The sequence below is a fragment of the Archocentrus centrarchus genome, chromosome 8 (genome assembly GCF_007364275.1).
Source record: "Archocentrus centrarchus isolate MPI-CPG fArcCen1 chromosome 8, fArcCen1, whole genome shotgun sequence".
Lineage (NCBI taxonomy): Eukaryota > Metazoa > Chordata > Actinopteri > Cichliformes > Cichlidae > Archocentrus > Archocentrus centrarchus.
Window position 1 is genome coordinate 6,486,869 of NC_044353.1, and position 23,971 is coordinate 6,510,839.

At 42.9% G+C, this 23,971-nt stretch overlaps 1 protein-coding gene across 1 annotated transcript; it reads right to left on the bottom strand.

Annotated features, from left to right (window-relative positions):
• Nucleotides 1-7,510: 7,510 nt before the first annotated feature.
• LOC115784280 (uncharacterized) lies at nt 7,511-23,129 on the bottom strand. The gene is made up of 10 exons (XM_030735438.1): nt 22,774-23,129; nt 22,343-22,652; nt 21,948-22,006; nt 21,606-21,739; nt 21,294-21,430; nt 20,922-21,041; nt 15,908-16,064; nt 12,869-13,216; nt 11,598-11,831; nt 7,511-7,821 (listed from the first exon to the last, which is right to left on the bottom strand). Exons 1-10 carry the CDS (start codon nt 22,779-22,781, stop codon nt 7,511-7,513), a joined length of 1,818 nt encoding a protein of 605 aa, XP_030591298.1. The 5' UTR covers nt 22,782-23,129.
• Nucleotides 23,130-23,971: the final 842 nt, after the last annotated feature.

Sequence of the window (23,971 nt, forward strand, 5' to 3'; positions counted from 1 at the left end):
TAGAGAAGAGGGAGGCTTTTAAAAGTGGGGACAAAGACTGCTACAAAGAGGCCAAGTACAGGTTTAGCAAGGAAGTGGCCACTGCTAGATCACATCACTCTGAGAATATACAGCAGCAGATCTCAGAGAACGACGCGGCCTCTGTATGGAAAGGTTTTAGGCAGATTACCAACTACAAGCCTAAAACCCCCCACTCCACAGACGACCTACAAACTGCAAATAGACTGAACGAGTTCTATTGTCGTTTTGATGATCAGTTCAGCAGCCTTCACACCTCCACCAGTCCCAACTACAATACAGCCAACACAAATATTCACCCCCCAACCTCCCCCACTCCCCACACCTCAGAGAAGCCCACATCATCAAGGACTCCCACCCCAGAGTCCCCCTCCTCCCCCACCCCCACAGTCTTTTGTATTCAGGAGGACCAGGTGCTAAAGCAGTTCAGGAGTGTCAAAGCTCGCAAAGCTCCAGGTCCAGATGGTGTCTCACCTGCCACACTGAGACACTGTGCTAACGAGCTTGCCCCATTGTTCACGAACATCTTCAACTCCTCACTGGAGGCTTGCCACGTGCCTGTCTGCTTTAAAACCGCTACCATTGTTCCTGTCCCCAAGAAGCCAAGGATCACTGGACTAAATGACTACAGACCTGTGGCACTGACTTCTGTGGTCATGAAGTCATTTGAGCGTCTGGTGCTGTCCCACCTCAAGTCCCTCACAGCCCCCCTTCTGGACCCCCTGCAGTTTGCCTACAGAGCCAACAGGTCTGTGGACGACGCCATCAACCTGACTCTGCACTTCATCCTACAGCATCTGGACTCCCAGGGAACCTACGCCAGGATCCTGTTTGTGGACTTCAGCTCTGCCTTCAACACCATCATCCCTGATCTCCTCCAAGAAAAGCTGTCCCAGATGAACGTGCCTGATCCCATCTGCAGGTGGATCACTGACTTCCTGACGAACAGGAAGCAGCACGTGAGGCTGGGGAAGAATGTCTCGGACTCCCGGACCATCAGCACTGGCACTCCTCAGGGCTGTGTCCTCTCTCCTCTGCTCTTCTCCCTGTATACCAACTGCTGCACCTCTGACCACCAGTCTGTCAAGCTTATTAAGTTTGCAGACGACATGACTCTCATCGGACTCATCTCAGACGGGGACGAGTCGGCCTACAGGATGGAGGTCAAACGTCTGGCGTCCTGGTGCAGCCACAATAACCTGGTACTGAACGCCCAGAAGACAGTGGAGATTATAGTGGACTTTAGGAAGCACACAGCCCCTCTACCCTCCATCATCCTGACTGACACCCCCATCACCACAGTGGACTCTTCTCGCTTCCTGGGAACTACCATCACCCAGGACCTCAAGTGGGAGCCCACCATCACCTCTGTCATCAAAAAGGCCCAGCAGAGGATGTACTTCCTGCGGCAGTTGAAGAAATTCAACTTGCCAGCAAGGACCATGGTGCAGTTCTATACTGCCATCATTGAGTCCATCCTCACCTCCTCCATCACTGTGTGGTACGCTGGAGCCACCACTAGGGACAAACAGAGACTACAGCGCGTTGTGCACTCTGCTGAGAAGGTGATTGGCTGTAACCTCCCATCTCTCCAGGACCTGTACACCTCCAGGACACTGGGGCGTGCAGGTCGGATCACAGCCGACCACTCTCACCCTGGGCACAGACTTTTTGACCCTCTCCCCTCAGGCAGGAGGCTACGGTCCATACGGACCAGAACCTCCCGCCATAAGAACAGTTTCTTCCCCTCTGCTGTTGGACTCATGAACAATTACCCTAAGACTATTACCACCACCCTCCACAAATGCTGATGACCCTATGTCTATGCACCTGTCTGACTGCACTGATGTACATATTAGTGGAATATAGTCTACATTCTTCTATCTTTTAATTAGTCTCTGCACTGTATATTTTGTAATTTTGTAATATTGTGCTATAGTTATAGCTCTAATATCTCTGTATATTTGCAATTTGTATACTTGTATATTGTCTTATAGTTTTTATACTTATTTGTTTTTTTCTGTAAGCACGAAGTACCGCAGCAATTTCCTAATGCTGTGAACCTGTTCACCCATATGGCAATAAAAACCTTCTGATTCTGATTCTGATTCTGATTCTGATTCTGATTCCGAGGGAGGCTGAGGACATTGAGTCCGAATGGACCATGTTCCGCACCTCCATTGTTGAGGCTGCTGCTCAGAACTGTGGCTGCAAGGTGGTTGGTGCCTGTCGTGGGGGTAACCCCCGAACCAGATGGTGGTCACCGGAGGTGAAGGGAGCCATCAAGCTGAAGAAAGAGTCCTATCGGGCTTGGTTAGCATGTGGGACTCCGGAGGCAGCTGACAGGTATCGATAGGCCAAGCGGAATGCAGCTCGGGTAGTGGCCAAAGCAAAAACTCGGGTGTGGGAGGAGTTTGGTGAGGCTATGGAAAAAGACTTTCGGACGGCATCGAAGCGATTCTGGCAAACCGTCAGGCGACTCAGGAGGGGAAAGCAGTGCTTCACTCACACTGTTTATAGTGCGGGGGGGGTGCTGCTGACTTCAACTGAGGCTATAGTCGGACGGTGGAAGGAATACTTCGAGGACCTTCTGAATCCCACTGACACGCCTTCTGTAGTGGAAGCAGAGTCTGGGGATGAGGGGGATGACTTGACCATCACTGGGGGTGAGGTCACTGAGGTAGTTAAACAACTCCTTGGTGGCAGAGCCCCTGGGGTGGACGAGATTCGCCCTGAGTTCCTGAAGGCTCTGGATGTTGTAGGGCTGTCTTGGTTGACACGCCTCTGCAACATCGCGTGGAGATCTGGGGCAGTGCCATTGGATTGGCAGACCGGGGTGGTGGTCCCCATCTTTAAGAAGGGAGACCGGAGGGTGTGCTCCAACTTTCGGGGGATCACACTCCTCAGCCTCCCCGGTAAGGTCTATGCCAGGGTGCTGGAAAGGAGGGTGCGTCCGTTAGTCGAACCTCGGATTCAGGAGGAACAATGCGGTTTTCGTCCTGGTCGTGGAACGCTGGACCAGCTCTTTATCCTCTCAAGGATATTCGAGTGTGCGTGGGAGTTTGCCCAACCAGTCTACATGTGCTTTGTGGACTTGGAGAAGGCATTCGACCGTGTTCCTCGGGGTGTTCTTTGGGAGGTTCTGCGGGAGTATGGGGTGTCTGGCCCATTGTTGCGGGCCATTCAGTCCTTGTACAACCACAGTGAGAGCTTGGTCCGTATAGCCGGTAATAAGTCGGATTTGTTTCCTGTGGGTGTTGGACTCCGTCAGGGCTGCCCTTTGTCACCGATTCTGTTCATAATTTTTATGGACAGAATTTCTAGGCGTAGCCAGGTGGCGGAAGGCTTCTTCCTTGGTGGCCTCAGAGTCTCATCTCTGCTTTTTGCAGATGATGCGGTTCTGTTGGCTTCATCGGAGGGGGGCCTCCAGCTCGCAGTGGAACGGTTCGCAGCCGAGTGTGAAGCGGCTGGCATGAGAATCAGCACCTCTAAGTCTGAGGCCATGGTCCTCAGCCGGAAAAGGGTGGAGTGCCATCTCCGGCTCAGGAACGAGTTCTTGCCTCAAGTGGAGGAGTTTAAGTATCTCGGGGTCTTGTTCACGAGTGATGGGCGAAGGGAACGGGAGATCGACAGGCGGATCGGGGCTGCTTCTGCAGTGATGCGGACGCTGCACCGGTCCGTCGTGGTGAAGAGGGAGCTTAGCGTAAAAGCGAAGCTCTCGATTTACCGGTCGATCTACGTTCCTACCCTCACCTATGGTCACGAGCTTTGGGTAGTGACCGAAAGAATAAGATCGCGAATACAAGCGGCAGAAATGAGTTTCCTTCGAAGGGTGGCTGGCCTCTCCCTTAGAGATAAGGTGAGGAGTGCGGCCATCCGGGAGGGGCTCAGAGTAGAGCCGCTGCTCCTCCACATCGAAAGGAGCCAGTTGAGGTGGCTCGGGCATCTGATAAGGATGCCTCCTGGCCGCCTCCTGGGTGAGGTGTTCCGGGCATGTCCCACCGGGAAGAGGCCCCGTGGTAGACCCAGGACACGCTGGAGAGATTATGTATCTCGGCTGGCCTGGGAACGCCTTGGGGTCCCTCCGGATGAGCTGGAGGAGGTGGCTGGGGAGAGGGAAGCTTGGGCTTCTCTGCTTAGGCTTCTGCCCCCGCGACCCGGCCCCGGATAAGCGGAAGAAAATGGATGGATGGAAGACTAAGAGTCAGGCTTTCAAAAGAATGAAAACTTTGTCTGGGTCTTTGATTAATTAATAAGCTGGAATTGAAGATTGCAGCTAATCCTCCTCCTCGACCTGTGCTTCGAGCATTCTGACAGTTACTGTGACTCGGGGGTGTTGATTCATTTAAACTAACATATTCATCCTGCTGTAACCAGGTTTCTGTAAGGCAGAATAAATCAATACGTTGATCAATTATTAAATCATTTACTAATAGGGACTTGGAAGAGAGAGACCTAATGTTTAACAATCCACATTTAATTGTTTTATTTTTTGGTGCAGTTGATGAAGCTGTATTATTTATTGTTTTTGAATTTTTATGCTTAAATAGCTTTTTGCTGATTTTAGCTTTGGTTTTTGGTGGTCTGGGAGCAGGCACCGACTCTATGGGGATGGGGTTTTGGGGGGATGGCAGGAGGAGAGAAGCTGCAGAGAGGCGTGTAAGACTGCAACTCTGCTTCCTGGTCTCAACCCTGGGTAGTCAGTTTTTAGGAGGGTTAATAAATTTGGCCAGATTTCTAGAAATGAGAGCTGCTCCATCCAAAGTGGGATGGATGCCGTCTCTCCTAACAAGACCAGGTTTTCCCCAGAAACTTTGCCAATTATCTATGAAGCCCACGTCATTTTTTGGACACCACTCAGACAGCCAGCGATTCAAGGAGAACATGCGGCTAAACATGTCACTCCTGGTCTGATTGTCATGGCTGAAGTGTTCTGTACACAAATGAAGTGCAAATGATTGATGTGCACAAATATGCACAGCTATATTTCTCAGTATGTGGTCAAAAATTACAGATAAATCAGAATAAATAAACTTCTGTTATAAATTCAGTAAAATTCACGTGTTTAAACTAAGCACGGTCACTGGTTGCATTTGCAGTGTGGAGAATCTTGAGTGGAAGGATATGGGGGATGGTTTTAGTAAGTCTGTGTGACTGAACCACATCACTGTGTGCTGGCGGCGCACCAATACACAGCTGAGTGTGACAGCTTCACACTGGGAAGGATCAGAGCTCCTTTCATTCTGGTCTCCCTTAAGATCTCGGTTTGTTTCTCAAACTCTGGCTCATAGTCGGGTTCAGCTGCGTCGTAGCTGTATCCGATCAAGCTGATCGGCCCGTCGTCCCTCTGCTGGTACCAGAGCATCACAAGGAGGGAGTAGTCATCATGGCTGCAGCTGATTTGGACCGCAGAGCTCATGTTCACAATCTGAGGAAGACTTTGATGAAATATGATTCTGCAGACCGAAGCTGTGGACGGTTTGAATCACATTGTTACTGTAGTAGAGACAAAAGATGGAGCACATATGCAGGTCAGTGTAGGATCTTACTTGGACAGCAGAGGAAGAGAAAGCCAAACGTGTTCATGAAAGGAGACATTGTCATCACTGCTGTGTGAGAAAGCAGATCTGAGTGACTGAGCTCATGTGCTTTTGGATCGGGGGGGGTACTAATTCATCCACTTCTGAAGAATCCTCTGTGCTGTGTGCTCTACCGCCACCTGTTGGCTGAATTTCCATTCTTGGCAATCATTTGTAAAATAATTACTTTTGATAAGTGCCTGAGTTTCACACTAGGAACCAGAAAGTGGGACGACTCTTTCTGTTCATCACTAATAGTCTGCAGATATTTAAGTAGATCTTTTCATAGGACAACACTGACAAAATGACACTTTGACACAATGAAAAGTAGTCTGTGTGCAGCTTATATAACAGTGTAAATTTATTCTTCCCTCAAAATAACTCAATATACAGCCATTAATGTCTAAACCAGCGGCAACAAAAGTGAGTACACCCCTAAGAGACTACACCCGTAAATGTCCAAATTGAGCACTGCTTGTCATTTCCCCTCCAAAATGTCATGTGACTCGTTAGTGTTACTAGGTCTCAGGTGTGCATAGGGAGCAGGTGTGTTCAGTTTTGTAGTACAGCTCTCACACTCTCTCATACTGGTCACTGAAAGTTCCAACATGGCACCTCATGGCAAAGGACTGTCTGAGGATCTGAAAAGACGAATTGTTGCTCTACATGGAGACTGTTATATAAGCTGCACACAGACTACTTCTCATTGTGTCAAAGTGTCATTTTGTCAGTGTTGTCCCATGAAAAGATATACTTAAATATATGCAGACATGTGAGGGGTGTACTCACTTTTTTGATACACTGTATGTCTGCTCTGCTCTTCTTGGCATCAGAAGTTATGATAAGGGTATGCTGCTGGGGATTTTCAATATTACATTTCATGGACTGGGCCTTTAAAATGAGCCAGAACAAATAATCTGCTTCGTCTTTGGTGCCTAAAAGAAGAAGCTTTTAAAGAGAAGCTCTGACACTCACAGCGAGTCACTGCTGGGACCCACCGGTCAGCGGTGAGATCAGGAATAATCATATTTATTTCTTTTAATGCATACTTTGAATTCAGACAGAATAAGATTGCTGGAGGATGACAGGACTCGCCATCCCAATGTTAATATAATATATATGCCCACACTTAGTCTTTTATGCATTTTCACCTTTACAGTTTTACAAATCAGCACTGAAATGATAACAAAATCCAGTAAGACTGTATGTGCAGATGAGAGCAGAGTAACGAGGTTTGCCAGCCCGCCTAAACTATTGAAATGGATTACAGATAAATATATCGATCCAAATACTTGAGGAATCACGCTTCCAACAATAAAAACTACTGAATATCAACATGAAGAATAAAAGAGTTTCTATTCAAGTCAATTTTATTTATATACCACCAATGTACAACAAACAGTCACCTCGAGGTGCTTTATATTGTGGGTAAAGACCCTCCAATAATTACAGAGAAAACACAACAAACGACCCCCTGTGAGCAAACACAGGAAGGAAAAACTCCCTTTAACAGCAAGAAACCTCAGAGAGCCAGAGATTATTAATAACTAATGAGTAAATGCAGAGTGGAGTATAAACAGAGAAAAAAGAGGTGAATGAAAAGAAATACTCAGTGCATCATGGGAACCCCCCCCCCCCCCCCCCCAGCAGCCTAGGCCAATTGCAGCAGCTGTTGCAATTTCTAGTGTTGAATGCATTTAAAACTGTAACCTGTTACTGACCACAATAAGTTCGAGCCACATGTTGTTTATTAGTCGTTGCAGTTACGTCGGCTAAAATGAACCAAGCAAGCGAAGAGAAGATCGGTTTGATCTCAGTGGTTTCCGACCTCAGTGGTTTCACGCTGGTGTCTGTCAGCATGTGCAGGATCACGCTGGTTTTTGTAGGCGAGAGGAGCTGCATTTATTACTGTGCTATCTTGCGGCAGCAAAGTATTCAGCGCTGTGTTCGGGGTGTCTCGGTCTCCCGATGTGAAGCTCCGCTGTGCTCTCTCCATTCCCACTGATGTTAAACTGCCCGACAAACGATGGTTCAATAGTTAAAGACTGGTAATACATGAAGCCGATCAGCTTCAGAGCAGTGTCTCCTTTTGAGCGCTGATACCACAAAATTGTGTTAAAGTTTTGGTCTTTGTGTTTGCAGGTCAGTCTGACTTCCTCATTCGGTGATGCCAGCAGCTGCCCCGGAGTCTGGACAACCTTTACTTCTTTATTGGAGGAAACGCCTGCAGAGGGATAAAGGAAAGATGACAGGCTAGAAATTAATAACATACCTTCTGGCCATCATGTGCCAGTAATATTATATGTATTATAAGAATTACTTTAGGTTAATTAATAATAATAATAATTTTTGATTGATAAAGTCATAAATTATTAGAAAATGGTTCAAAAATAAATTTGCCAAAGTAAAAGATAAACAGCAACCGACAGTCCAAAACCCAAAGACAGCCACAGTCATGTCTCTCCTGCTCATATAAAACACAGAACAACAAACACACACACTGGGAATATCATTGGAGTGTTTAGCTAAACAGACAACCACAGGGCCAGAGATAAACTCATCACTGCAACCAAAGCCATGTTTTATAGAAAAGCAACACAGACTTTATGGGACAAAAAAGCAGTTTATGATGTGAGTCAGTCAGAATGAAAATATTCTGATTCTAAGACTGATGCAATTTTAAAGAAACAAAAATGACAAATTGTGATTACATGGGATTAAGATAGGGTCAGGGTGTTGACTGATGATGACTTAGACATCAGCAGGTTAATAAATTCTATCCTTAACTCCCCGTCTAACCTTTTGTTTGGACAGCGAACAGTTAAGACAGACAGGAAAGGTGTGAGAGAGACACACACAGGAAAGAGCCATGTGTCGGACCCACCACGGCCATGCAGCGCATACAGTCACCTGCTCTCCCACCAAGCCGCTCTGGCTACCTGATGCTCTCATCCTGGCCTATGCTGCCTCATCTTTTGTTTCCTGCTCCAAACTTCCTCATAGATGGACTCAGATGGAGGGAACTACTGAAAAACAGACCTAATCACCCAAACCCTCTAAGATCTAAGTTCTCAATGATGACAGGAAAAAACCCTGAGCCTAATTTCTCACACTCTGTTCTGGAAAAAAACAGAAGGACTTTTCTGGCTAAAGTATAAATAATTTTGATGTACGTGCGTTAACTGTGTATTTTGTTACCTGATTACCAAAACGTGGGGGCAAAGGATTAGGACTTAGAGTTGGGTCTGAGGTTTAAAAAAAGTCTGATCAGTGGTAAAAAATTTAACAAGCATAAAAAAATAATTAAAACATTAAGTGTAATGAACAGAGCCCAAACAAAATTTAGCCTAAAAGCAAAATAATTCCACATGCATGTACAAAGTTTCTGGGCTAAATCAAAATCCTGAAGGACTGAGAGTCTTTATGAATACCTTTAATGCAGATGATGATGGGTATGATGAGCTGAGACCAGTTCATGTTGAATCCCTGCTGAACTCTTTAGATCAACTCTGTGAAGAGGCTAAACTTCAGTCTGTCGTTCTGTCGGCTCCTCCCGCCGTCTTCCTGAAGGCTCACACGTTTGTGCTCGTGTGGTTTGCTGCAGGTGTTCAGGGTCACAGGAAGGTTTTTGTTGAGGAACTTCAGGTTTTTGTACTGTGGTGGAACTAGAAACTGCACAGAAATAATGCCCGCTGTCTTCAGGGTGCCTCAGTTTGAGCAAGTGGAGGAATGCCTCGATCTCTCCATCTCCACTCAGGCTGAAGTGGCCCTCAAAGGGTTTTTCAGCCGTCTGAATTTCTTTAAAACTTGTAAAACCAACTATATTCAAAGAGGTGTCTCCTACTGGGCGATGATACCACAGAATGGTGTCAAAGTTCCTGACTGCATGTTTGCAGGCCAGTTTGTCAGTATCATTTACGTTCTTCAGGAGATCAGTTGGAGTCTGATGAATAGCTTCACGTTGATTTGGTGAAGCTCCTGTAGAAAAAAAAAAATAAAAATGTGAAACCTTGTGATGAAACTTGAAGCATTAAGCAGACAAAAATAACCTGAAGTACCTTTGATCCAGAACAGTGGGATAATAACTGTGATTAAATAACTCTTCATGCTGGTAACACCACAAGAACTCTGAGTATGAGCAGGAAAGGGAGGAGATGCCGTGGCAGCGTCATCTCCCGAGGATAGCACAGGCTTACGTCACAGGCAGATAAAGCGTCGCTGTCTCACACGTGGTTACAGAAACCAACGATGTTCCATTAAAAGTCGAGTCTCAAACATTTTGCTTTTTGGATCCTTGATGTTGTGTTCTTGCTTCTTTCTCATTCTGATTAATTCTGTTGTTCCCTTTGCTGTTCAAGCCAGTTGCTGTTCCTTCTCTCTGCAGAAAGGTCCACACAAATGGAGACCACTGCAGGACCATATATCCCCAATTAGTCATTTTATAATGAACATCTTGTGATACAGTGATCCAGGGAGTGTATCACTGCAGTGACATTAGTTGCCGTAAAAGCCAGAAAAAAAAATCAGTGTGTGAGAATTAATAACATGTAACATGCCTTCAGTAAACGTCTCAGACTCTAGTTTAAATCTAAATATATGAAAGTATCTGTGATCAGGAAAAATAATATAGCTCATTAGATAAGAAGCTTATTTTCATGCTGTTGGGAGAAGGCCACGCGTGCAAAGAAAATGTAGAAATCTGTTTTCTGTGCTATTTTTTTTCCCATTGGCTGAACAAAAACAACATTTATTTTTCTTAACATTTAATTGTGTGGACAAGATGCCAGTTCGGGAAACCGTCCCTACCCACAGCTAGAGCTGGCCTAGTATGGATATTTTGGCAAATACATTTTTATTTGTAAAAGTTGTATTTGTTAAAAGTACATTAAAATGAAATTATTGAACCAATGAGTGATTTAAAGTTGTTGAACAGCGGTCGCTCTGACATGAATACACACCAGTCTATGACCCTCTGACCTTTTTTTAAAATGCCTTTTTAGTACAGACGAGTCTGATACTGACAGGAAACTAGAATGAGACATGGAGAGCAGTGAGACAGCAGCAGCCAAGCAATCCTGACCCACAGATTAAAGCAGGTAAATGAAACACAGTTTTGCACTTTGCAGTCATGATTTGTGGTTATTCCTCAGAAAGTATCAGAAAAGGTTTCCAGGTAACAGTTATAGCTCTGGGTGTTTGATTTAATCTGTTATTACTATGAAATTAAACAGAAATGTTTTTTTGCTACATTTTGCCATCAGTGTTTCCACGTAAGAAGTGACAACATTACATCCAAAAAGGAGAAATTTTGCGGCATGATTTCAGTGTTGTATTTTGTTGGTGTATTGCTGTTGGCACAGCAACAGTGTTTGGCACAACAAACAGACAGGTTCAAAAAAAAAAGCTCAATTCCAAATAATGCAAATAAATGACCACTTTATTTTTCATAGGTTTTTATATTGTAACCAAAATATTACTATAATATTATACTATACTGATTTTGCCTCTATGACATGGTTACATTTGTTTCCACATTGTTACCCCAATTATATAAACTTCTGTCTAATATTACTCAGCTAAAAACCAAGGTATTTGGGTTTTACATGATTAATTACAAAGTAATTAAATAGTATTATGTACTACACATCATTACTCCACAATAACCATGTTATAAGTGAGGTGTAATTAAAAAGCTCTATCAGGATTATTTCTGAAGAAGCCCATAAATGCTGCTGGCAAGATGCACACGGTTTCTTGCTGCTGTATTTTGTCACAAATAACAGCCTGAACTGATAGGATATCAAACCAAATGGGAGCCACAGAAACAGGTGCCTGCTCTTCTGCACCATCTATAAGACCATCAGCACTGAAAGAGCTTTGGGGTTTTTGTAAATACCAGAAAGACTTTATATCACTGTGCAACACTAGCTGCACAGTAGTACACAGCACTGTCCTGAGCTCCTGTTGGCTTAAATACTAGAGAAACACTTTTTGTATCACTTGTACTCAGATCTCCACTGATGTTGAAGTTCTGTTTATATGACTCTTCCATTGTGACATCCTTGTAGTTCACATGTCCAATGTATTTCATATCTGTCTGACCAGCTGCCTGCTGGTACCAGAGGATCACTCTGTATTCACTCAGATTGTGGGTGCAGACTAGCTGCACTTTGTCACCAGGCTTTTTAATGAGAGCAGGGGGAGTCTGATGGACCTTAATACCCACACAGCCACCTGGAAGGAACATAAGAAAAATTCTTATTAAATATGCTCTGTGATGGATGAATGACAGAAGGAATATGAATCATTACCCGCTAAAAAACAGAAAAAGAAAAAGTAGATCATTTTGGTGTCTTCTATAATTGAGAGCGCCTCCTGAGTTTTTATCATATTAGTTGGTGTCACAAAGGTTTGAGGAAGGAGGAAAGAAAAGAACAGGGGCGTGGGGTAATACAGGCGGTGACTCCACCTCTCAACAGCTAAATCATCAGCTTTGGTTCCTGGTTTAAAGCAAGTTAATTCCTCTTCTTAGGATGAGAAATCTTTAGCACAATTTGTGTGCATTTTTTACATTAGTTGTTAGTATAAATCTAACTGAGAAGATTTCATTCAAAGAGTGAGAATGGCTTCTATTCAGGGTGGACAGCTCCACCATGTGGCAACTCATAAAGCAACATGAATTTCAAGGTAAAAAATGGGTTTTAAAGGGGTTTTTATAGCTTCCCCAAAGTATCTTGGGCAGGATACTGAACCCAGAGTGGTGCCTGACGTGTTCATCGGTGTGTGATTGCATGTGTGGATGTTAGAAAGAAAGTAGAGGGTACTTGTGTGGATGGCTGTGTGTGTGAGGGGGTGGATGAGGCATGCTGTGTAGAGCGCTTTGAGTGCTCATGTAGAGGCCTCACCAAAACTGGGTGACAAAAGCCTGGAAAAATGGTGCCTGGTTTGATGGTATGTGGAAGCACTCAAAGGTCTTCCTTTAGCCTTTAGGGAGAAAAACAGACAGACAAACAGCAGCACGATACTCTGAAATAATCCTTAAGAGAACCTAAATGTGTTTAACGAAACTAAATGAAAATCTATCCAGTGACTGTTAAAATTTATAGGCTTGAAAACTTACAGAAACAAAATAAGAATAATTTCCATTATCAAATTTTACAAACTGAGCACTCATTGACTTTGTGATTGATTTTTAATAAACTGATAACCACTTATTACCTCACAAAATTTTGATTGAGGGAAAATCAGGCAGTGTTCCAATATTCAGTCACCTTTGTGTGGTTTTGGTATAGTGTGGCAGGTATCTGCATCAGTGTGTGAGCTGACAGCACAGAGATACACGCCGCTGTTGCTCGGCTCCACATGCTTCACGGTGAAAGATCCGCTCTCGCTCACAGTCTTGCTGGCAGAATATTTGTCCTGACTAAAATTTCCAAAGTCTGGCGGCTTGTAAGGCAACGTGTGGACAATCAGCCTCAAGCCCTGCCCTGGTAACTGCTGAAACCAATACATGTGGTAGTAACTGCCATGCAGATTGTGACGGCAGTCCATCTGAGCGTAGTGACCGCTGTTCAGCAGTAAGCTGGGGGTCTGTGTGACACTTTGAGTCCATATAAGACCTAAAACCAAACACAAGAACAGGTGGTTTACAGTAAATGCTTGCTTTTGGATATAAATATTTTGTATCTAAACTTCAGAAATATATGTGGTTTAAGAAATAAAAGATAAAACTTTGGCCATAAAAATCTTGAAACCATAACTGTAGTGCAGAGGAGAGAAACGGTGCCGATGATGAAAAGTGACATCATTCTCTACTCTCTGTACTCGAATGCCTCTCACAGTGAGGTTGCACCTGATAGGATCCTCTTGTACTACAGTTAATCTCTCCTGTCACGTACTGGCATCATCAGCCTCATCAGCACTTTGTGCTTGATGATTTTTCTTAAAATATGACCATAATCATTATTATAATTATTGTTGTACATGATGATGAGTATCAGTTTTTCTGTTGACTGCATTATAGAAATGTGCCAACCACAGACACAGGTGTTTGCCTTATACTAAACCACAAATGATTAAAAGCCTGTGCATATCGCAAGTGATACACAGTAGTGCATTCAGCTGCTGCATGGTCCTCATAATATGATGCATAGAAAAGTCACTTTCATGGTGAGCGACCTGTTCCCTGGCATAGACTTGAGACTGTCACCACCAAATGACAGTTCAGTGTACCCACCCTTTTTTGAGTTCCTGGGCAAAGTGACCAAGGATGCTCCATCCGGTGACTCCATCGTGCTACTGGGAGACTTCAACGCTAACGTGGGCAATCACAGTGAGACCTGGAGGGGTGTGACTGGGAGCCTGATCTGAACTCAAATGGTGTTTTGTTATTGGACTTCTGTGCAAACCACAGTTTGTCCATAACAAACACCATGTTCATACATAAGGATGGCCACAAGTGCAGCTGGTACCAGGACACCGTAGATCGCAGGTCGATGATCGATTTTGTAATTGTATCATCGGATCTGTGGCCGTGTGTTCTAGACTCTCGAGTGAAGAGAAGAGATGAGCTGCTAACTGATCCCCACCTGGTGGTGAGTGAGTTGGATCAGGAGGCAGGGGAGGATGCTGGTCGAACCCAGCGCACCTAAACATATAGTGAGAGTGTGCTGGGAAGGCCTGGCAGAGGCCCCAGTTGGTGAGATCTTCAACTCCCACCTCTGGCAGATGGTCCATTTGGACTCAAGTTCTACACCACCATTGTTGAAGCTGCTCCTCAGAGCTGTGGTTGCAAGGTGGTTGGTGCCTGTTGTGGTGGTAATCTCAAAACCAGATGGTGGTCGCCGGAGGTGAAGGGAGCCATCAAGCTGAAGAAGGAGTCCTATGTTGGTGTTGGATTTTGCCAGGACCGCCCTTTGTTCCCATTTCTGTTCATAATTTTTATGGACAGAATTTTGAGCCGTAGCCAAGTGGCAGAAGAATTCTGCCTTAGTGGTCTCAGAATCTCATTTCTGCTCTTTGTGGATGATGTGGTCCTGTTGACTTCATAAGGTGGTGGCCTACAGTTCGCAGCCAAGCGTGAAGAGGCTGGCATGAGAATCAGCACCTCTAAGTCTGAGGTCATGGTCCTCAGCAGGAAAAGGGTGGAGTGCCCTCTCCGCCTCAGGGACAAGTTCCTGCCCCAAGTGGAGAAGTTCAAGTATCTCGAGGTCTTGTTAACGAGTGACAGGAGAAGGGAGCGGGAGATTGACTGATGGATCTGGGCTGGATCTGCATTGATGTGGACACTGCACTAGTCTGTCATGGTAAAGAGGGAGCTGAGCAGTAAAGTGAAATGATTTACCAGTCAATCTACATCCCTACCCTCACCTATGGTCATGAGCTTTGGGTCGAGAACGAAAGAATGAGATTTCAAATAGAAGTGGCAAAAATGAGCTTCCTACAAAGGGTGGCTGGCTTCTTCCTTGTGGATAGGGTGGGGAGGGCGCCTCTTAGGTGAAGTGTTTTGGTCATATCCTACCGGGAGGAGCCTCGGGGCAGACTCAGGACATGCTAGAGAAATTATACTTATTGGCTGGCCTGGGTACACCTTGGGGTCCCCCCTGAGGAGCTGGAGGAGGTGGCTGGGGAGAGGGAGGTCTGGGCTTCTCTGCTTTGGCTGATGACCCCACAATCCGGCCCTAGATAAGCTGAAGAAAATGGATGGATGGTTTGTGCACTTGTCTAACAAGCCATGGAAAATCATTCCTTTGTACAGGTAGCATCTTATTACCGTACCACACTGGAATTCACTGAGTTCCTGAGAGCAACCCATTTGTTCACAAATGTTTGTAGAAGCAGTCTGCATGCCTAGGTGTTTGCTTTATACACTTGTGACCATGTAAGTGACTGGAACACCTGAATTCAATGATTTGGATGGGTGAGTGAATACATTTGGCAAAATAATGTACCTTGATAAGCCACAAATTCCACCATATAGTAAAGGCCTCTAGAAACTGCTCTCTAAATCTTCACAGAGTGCACTACACAACACCAGTTCATGTCAAGATGCTAGCTATCTCTACAGTAAGAACTTCCCACTGTAAACTCTGAATAAAAAACCTGAGCAGATGATGATAGCATATGTTGTGGGGAGGTTTTTGTGTTGAGCAGCAGGCATAGATTACACTGTGTAAACTAGCAGCACAGAAGAACACTGCACTGCTGTCCTGCTGGAGATTCTCAATTGTTAATATGCAGTTTTGATTTGCATTTGCATTTCCATCTATAATCACAGACACACCGGCCTCCAGAGTGGGACTGTCTCCCACCATGTATCCCAGTAGCTGTAACTGCCCACTCTCTGTTTGTACCAGAAGATCCTGTTGTAGCTTGAAATGGTGTGTAAACATCTGAGTGTGGCCGTCTGATTTGGATATTTGTAGATGTCTGCTGGAGTCTGGTGGACTCGGTCGCTGAGTGAGGCACCTGTGAAAGAAACAGCAAAGAAAGAGCACCATCAAATACTCCACACACAGCATTAACACGGTGGTGCATGCTTTAGGTAAAGCTTATTCCAAACATATTCCTCTTTAATGACATTACCTGAAACCATGCTGATCTAATAAATCAGAATCAGGAATAAGATTATCATTATGGGGTTTTGAAAGTATTTAACTCTGGTTCAACCGTGCTGTTTCTGTGAAATACTGTTTTTCTCAGTGGATCTTCAGTCATGTTGTTCACCCAAAAATCACAAGGTGGGTGGTGACCTCCTGCCATCAGCCCTCCTCCATTAGTTCAATATGTCTGTGAAGATATACTGCCACCTCATGAGCAGAAGAGGGACAGGGTCAGACTTTATATGTTCTCTATGAGGTATTTTGAACTGTCAGAGACACTGTAGATATTTTCTAGTAATAGTACCAAATCATGCAAATTATCCAGTAATTGCAGTAACAGTTTTTTAGTTGAATACATGTATGTGTAATTCAAAATTACACTGTAATGTCTTATTTCAATGTATAAATACATACAGAAACAAGCGTTATCTACATATCTATCTATCTATGTGGGTATACACACACACACACACACACACACACACACACACACACACACACACACACACACACACACACACACACACACACACACACACACACACACGTGGTGCCATCACCATCTTGTTACAGTACAGAATGCTGGTTGCCATTAATAGCTTACATTAGTCCCTGTTAGCTAACTAGTGACAGGGACTAAAACTAAAAAGCGGTCTAAGGGGTCACTTTTGTACTGTTCCTGGCTGCAGCAAGTTTAATGTTAAGAAAAAACTGTCCACTTTCATTCTCTGTGTCTTGAACAGCAAATGGTTCTTTGTTGATTGCTAGCTACACTGAAACAGGAAAATCCCCCCGTTAGCCGTAATGTTTGGGTTTGTAGAGCACTTTATAACAATTTTTTCCTTGTCAGGTGTACTGAGCAGTACAATCAGCTGGCAAAGCAGTTGTCTGCAAAATGTGATCGGCTCTATTTTATGCAATAAAATATTTTTCCTAAGCGCATCTGACCAGTTTAAGGCACAACAGGTTACCACATCCACACCACTAAAGCACAATCGGGAATCCTAACGTCCATTGGCATGTCTTTCCATGCTTCTTGATTTTTGTAACCTTATGCACACTTGCCAGCGCAGTTGGGTTGGAGACTCGTGTTTTAGCCTTTACTGCCTTTGCAGTGCAAGAGATCAGAGGTTCTTTGATTACAGAGAGGGAGATGTTTGAGCAGCTGGAAAAGATGATAGTTTCTTGAAAAAAATCCCTGTGTGACAGCTTTGCTTCCTGCTTCACCTTATTCTATATTGCAACAAATCCGGCACGCCTCAACCACCACTATAAATCGTTATGGGGCTGTGATGATATCATGTAACTATGAGGAGTATGCATTTAACCAGGAGAACACTGGAGCACACATAGATGACTAAAAAAAAAAGGGCAAAAGGAAAGACAAGATGATATTTAAACTGACAACACAATGAGACACAGGTGGGAACAGGGCTCAGGTGGAGTTAAAGCAGGGCACACAATTACACAGCAAAGAAGACAAAAACAAGCGTTACCCAGAGAACAGCTTAATAAAAAAGAGAGAGTGAAAGGAGAACCAGTAATGAGGCAGACTTGCAAATAGTCTCCACAGTTATAAGGCACACATGTCCCTTAGATGTACTGTTTTATGATAATACCACAGCATTAAGGTTTCTAATGATAAAACTGCTTTTTTATAAAAAGGCTATTGTTAAAGGGGACCTTTGTCTCTAACTATAGTTGTCATGGAAAGAGAAAAATGTTTGCAAGTCTTTAAAAACTAAAGACCCTCTGCTTTCTGCGCACTGAGGTCCACAAGCTTTTCCAGGAATGGAGACAATTTTCCAGAGAACTAACTGGAAAGCAGGCAGTGGGATTGTGTGTGTATGTGCTGATCACTTGTGTGAGGTATAACCTGCTCTGGAGAAGGTTATGCATGCAGCATAAGCTATCATAGCAAGGTGCAAAGGCCTCTGGACACTTCTTTACAGATCTCTGCAGACTGGGCCACAAAACTCCAGCTGCAAACTGTGGAAACTCTATAACTGTCCTTATAGCTTGAAAATGTCAGATCTTATATGGAAATATGATGGGAAGAACTAATTAAAATAAAAAGTAAAAACTTCCCACTGTCACCTCTAAATGCAAAAGAAAATTAAGTAGCTGCAAGGGGGTGAGAACAGTAACACACACACATGATAACGTGTGTGGTGGGGAGGTTTTTGTGTTGAGCAGCAGGCATAGATTACACTGTGTAAACTAGCAGCACAGAAGTAAACTGCACTGCTGTCCTGCTGGAGCTTCTCAATTGTTAAAGTGCAGTTTTTATTCTCTTCTGCGCTCCCATCCAAGACCACCGACACATTGGTCTCTAGAGAGGGAATGCTTCCCCACACGTATCCCAGTAGCTGTAACTGCCCACTCTCTGACTGCTTGTACCAGAAGATTCTGTTGCTGATTGAAATGGTGTGTAAACATCTGAGTGTGGCCGTCTGATCTGGATATGGCCCTGAGGTACTCACACTAATTGACCAACTGACTTGAAATTGGACACTGAAGTTCAGTATGTGATTGGATACATAAGTCAATCAACTGCACGGTCAGTTTACTGCATCAGGTCTAAATCATCACACTGTCAATGTTAACCCTGCACTTACAATATAATTAGCAGGAAGGTAAAACTGATGTAATAAAGTTTTTGATGTGTGTCAGTTAAAATGATTTCTTGCCAAGACTCAGAGGCTTATGCTGCATTTGAAAGAATAGAGAAGGATATTAATGTCATAACAGCATATTTTAGCAAAGAGCATTCATATACATTCAAAATGACATTAAAATGTCACTTTAAGGCCTGAAGACATGGCTTGAATGAATTCAGACTGAGCACACTGGGACTTAAACTTTTTGCCTTAATGAGAACAGTTCACAATGTTGGTGTATTATGCTTACATGTGTGCAACTGACCAGCAGAAGAGGGAAATTAGCATCAGGGTTTAGCATAATGGACAGCTGCGTAGCTGAACAAAGTCTTGAGTGACTTATCTTCAAAGGTAGAAGCCTGTGCTTTCAGCTGTGCTGTTGTGCTTTGTGAAAAGTTGTGTTTTTTTCTTTTGTTGTTGCGCTTTACACATAGGGGCGACCCTACAGAGCTCATATCTATCATATTTTTGCCTTCATTTGAGTCGGCTAAAGTGTCTGTACATTATGTACAGTCTGGTTTGTGAGCTAAAACTCGTCACTCTGAAAGAAAAGGCAAATTAATGTGTTTTGAGGTATTTCTACAGCTCACAGGGTGCCGTGCTGAATTCTAATGGGATAGCGACATCATGAAGCACGTTGTAGATTCTTTACCTTACAATATAAAACACATCCAGGTAACCGTGGCTGTCACTTAGTACTATATAAATACAACTAAATTGAATTGAACAGAAAAATGTTGACAAAGCTTTGTGAACAGCTTAAATTGTGCCGATATGGCACACTGTGACACACGCTGTGTTTTGTACCCAAGTTCTAAGTCACCAGTGTGATGACCCTAAGCCTTTAGTATATGTAGTTAATTTTGTTTTTAAAAAGTAAAGCAAAAACACCTTTAAATGAATGTCAGTTAATGCGATGATTTTGGTCCGTCACTACCTCTGGAACTTGAAAAAGGGCGACTGGACTTCTTTTTGTTTCACCTCTCATCTGAAAGGCTTCTTCAGTTCTCAAACCAGAAGGTGGAGACACACACTTAGCACGCAATGCTACACAGTAAAATGGGCAGTGTTAATGCAACACTAAAAGAGTCAATTTTAACACTGAGCCAGTGAACATATGGTCCCGCCCTGTACAGTGTTAAAATTACACTGAGCTCAGTGTTACATTTTCAGAGTTGATTTTACTCTGATTAGAGTTAAATTTAGCTATAGAGTAAAATTTAATCAGCACTCACATTGTTAATATACTTTTACTCTATGACATAAATAACACTCACAGTGTTATTTAAATATGACACTGCTACTTTAAGTGTTATTCTAAATCAACTCCTACAATTTTTTCTTAACAAGTGTAAGATCTATTTAACTGTTAATTAAATTTAACTCTAAACAGTGTTAATGTGTAACCAATTCAGTCAGTGTCAAAAAAATTTACACAATTATATACTGTTTTTATAAACCTATTGTTAATATTTCTTACGACATACAGCCAAAGATATTTGTAGCACAAAAAGAACCCATCTTCCTTGTCTTATTAATTTATTAAGTTCAGTACAAAAATAAAATGCACTTAAAGGCTTCTCTGCATTTTCAGTTTGATTAGAAAGAAAAAACTTTTCTAAGACAATGTGAATTTACTGGAACATCTTTATCCATTTATCTAAGAAATACATATTTTTTGAAGAACTTGACATTAGTGCCATTTTTAACAAACGACAAATATCAATTGGTCAGTGACAAAGTTAAAAGCACCCATTTTCTTAAGGTCACATAAAATTTTACACAAAAGCTTTTCAAATTAGATCTTTAGATTACCAGTGACCAATTAGGAATATGTTGTTGCCGATGAAATTCTGTAGCCCCAGTTGAAAGTAATTTTGTGTTTGACATGGAGAGAGAGAGTGTTCACTACAAAGTTCTGAAGCAATTTCAGCACCTTCCTTTAACTCTCCAAGTTCCAAGACGTACATGTTGTGGAGCATTTGATTATAAACAGTTCCAAATACGAAGTGAAAAATTTCATCAAAAGCTCCAAGTGAGCTGGCTGACTTGCATGGTACGACCTGCTTGTCCAGAACAATGAAGAACTCATGAATGGTGCTCCTCTTTGTCCCAACAGCAAGTGGGTAGGGCTGCGTAGTGGAGTTCATGGCATCAGCATGTTCCTGGACACTTGTTCCACTCTAAGTATGAAAAAAAGGAAAAATAAGTGGGATTTAAAATTTCTGTCAAAAACTGCCAGAAGCTTTCCCTGTCAAAGTTCAAATCAACACCTAACCAACACTCTCTGCCCCCAAATAGAAGAATACATAGCAATAAAAGGAATGAAATTGGTTCCATATAATTTTAAAACAGAATCCATTTCATATATGAAAAGAATCATAGCAAAAGAGGAGAAAGGGAACAGGTAATAGTTGTTGCAAAAATTAACATACATTACAAACCTTCTGGAAGACCACATGGTGCTCCTCATCCTGGGATGGAGAAACCTTCCCACGTCTTTTGTAACCCTGACAGGAAGGAGGAATCAGGTGGAACAGGAGAATGATGGAAGCAAGATCACTGTCCCAGCCTGTGAGAACAGAAATAACACAGAACATGAAAATAAAGAAAAAAAATTAGAAGGCTATTCCTTTAAAGCCGAAACATAAAGAAATCCAATAGAAAATTCAATTAAATAAAAAATTCTTTACAATTCCTCCAGCTACTATTAATACTTAGGTTTAAGTCCTACAGAATAAAACTACCAGAGGTAAGGGTCTCATCCAGTTCCTCCTCACTTGAAGCTCCTTCAGCACAGTAGATCACTTCTTCAAGGTCGGTTGAGGTAGGGAGAGTCTTGCTCTGCTGGATCACTTTATGCTTGAAAACAGTCAGCCACCTAAAGTAAAAGGCATTCTATTAATTGAGCACAGAAAATAAGACAAGAAGTACAACACTCATCAAAAATAATAAAAAACACATTGAAAATAATCACTGCAAACCATACACTACCATGTTGAAAAATTATGTAAAATAAAAACAAATGTATTCCAATATAAAACGAATGTTTGCAGTTTATGGGGGAAAAAAAAAACGTTGGCACTAACCTCTCCAAAAACCTGGTAGCTACATCTTCTCCAAATTCCAGAATGAAGTCTTGCTCAATCTAAACATATGGAAAAAGAGCTTATTGCAATATAACACAAAGCCAATTCATCTCCAGGCCTTTATTTCAGGGGCAGGTTTGTTTAAAGAGGTTATTAATTTAAAAAACAAAGATCTTACTGGATTGTGTGATCAACTCATGATCAGAAACTAACTTCTTTGATTTAATTTTTTTGACCAAACCTACTTAGGTAAAGCATCAAAAGTAAAGTGTGGAGTTTGCCCAAAATGAGATGTATAGCTATTTTAGAAGGTTTTCATTTTAGAGAACAAGTCAATTCACTTATGAACACACAATTGTACATCAACAGGCTATTTGTGTAAAATGCTGAATTACCAAGCCTCTGACATCTCTGAAGCGAGGAAATTCAGTCAAGACGCTGGATGATCTGTTTTCGTCCAGGACCATCTTGCAACGGTAATCAAACATCATCTTCATTTTGTTCCTGATGGCGGCCTCATCAGAAGAGTATTTCATGAAGGAATTAGCTTCCTTATATGGCTCTTCTCTTAGGGTCACCTCAGGGTTAAATGAAGCATCTCCTCTGGCTGTTGGTCCACACCCAGTCAGCTGACATGATGATCTTCTCCCCTCTGATAAGGTGCTCTTCCTCTGGATGGTTTTAAGCCTCCATGCTAAGTAGCCACTTTAACCATAATAGAAATCTTCCTTTAAAATAGGTTAACAGGCTATTTTATTAGAAAGGCAGCATTTGGGTCAAAAGATAAAGAATTTAAAACAACTTGGATATTGGATTTAATACTTACATATCCATTTTTGGAATAAGGATCACGCAGGTTTGGGAACTTTTCAATCATGCCTTGAGCATACATCTCTCTCACATGTTGTGGTGGTGCTGTCCTAAAGGAGCAAATTAAATTAGGGCTGCAACTTTAGTAATTAAGTATTCTATCGATAATTCCATTGATTACTGAAGTAATTGGATAAGAATTACAGTTCATCTGCATATTTTAACTTCCGTACAGCAGTTTTTCCCTGTGTGAAACAAACAGGGTGGATGAAGCAGCTACAAAGTTGTCTTTTCTTCACTTGCTGATCAGGTGGTTGATGGAGGACTTCCAGCTGCTTCCCAGTAAACGTTTAATAGTGGGTGGTTCGGGGGGGGGGGGGGCTTCTTTTGGATGCTAGAAAAACGTCTCCTTTTGCTCCACCTGAGCTCACGTCTCAGTAAGGGCTCCGCCTCTTTAGGTGTGTATGAAGCAAGCAGCAATAATAGCAGCGATCCAGCCGGTGTGGAGTCCGCGGGGTGTGCTCCTGTCTGCTAAATGCTGTGACAGCAGAATTCTGAAAGTAAACCGATTTTCTCAGCCCAGTGCAAGGGCGTCTCAGCGCCTGGCGATCAACGACTAAAACACTGTTTTGACTCAAGAATTACTTTAAACAAACCACAAACGTAGTTGATCATTTGATATTCATCTGAGGACGATTTCATGTTCGTTGATAGTAACAAGCATAACTTTAATAGAATACCATTAAAAAGTAGAAATAGCTGAGATTTAATTAACACCGACGATACATTTCATGCTGTTTCAGAGGAACCGCAGCTCCCGCAGAAGGAGTTTCCCCCGAGGCAAATTGAAAACATAACCCGGGGGAGCTCGAGGCAGGTGTCTGAAGTCAATTCCCAAAATCAGCCCTGAAGTATATTTTATAGGTTCCTATCAACGTTTGGAAGCGTAGTGACCCGTTAATGCAATTTTATGTCTAAAATGCCATCTTTATTTAATGCTAAATATAGGATAACATTTTGAAGGTTTAAGCTAGCTAACAACTCCTCAAACATCTGTCACGTGAAAAGCATATTTTTTTCTGTCTGAAGAACCATGTTATTTTAATATGCTGCTTTGAGTGTAACGACAGTGAAAATTCAGGAAAAAAATGAAAAATTGAGGAAACTTACCGAGACTTTTCCAGCAAGGCGGAGAAGTTGAAAATGGCGCCGAT

Excerpts from the sequence above, each read along its gene's own strand:
- LOC115784280 (XM_030735438.1), bottom strand. Across the intron at positions 13,217-15,907 it reads TACAGCTACTGGGATACATG|GTCTTATATGGACTCAAAGT; the intron begins GTGGGAGACAGT and ends GTTTGGTTTTAG. Across the intron at positions 11,832-12,868 it reads TATACCAAAACCACACAAAG|GTGGCTGTGTGGGTATTAAG; the intron begins GTGACTGAATAT and ends TGTTCCTTCCAG.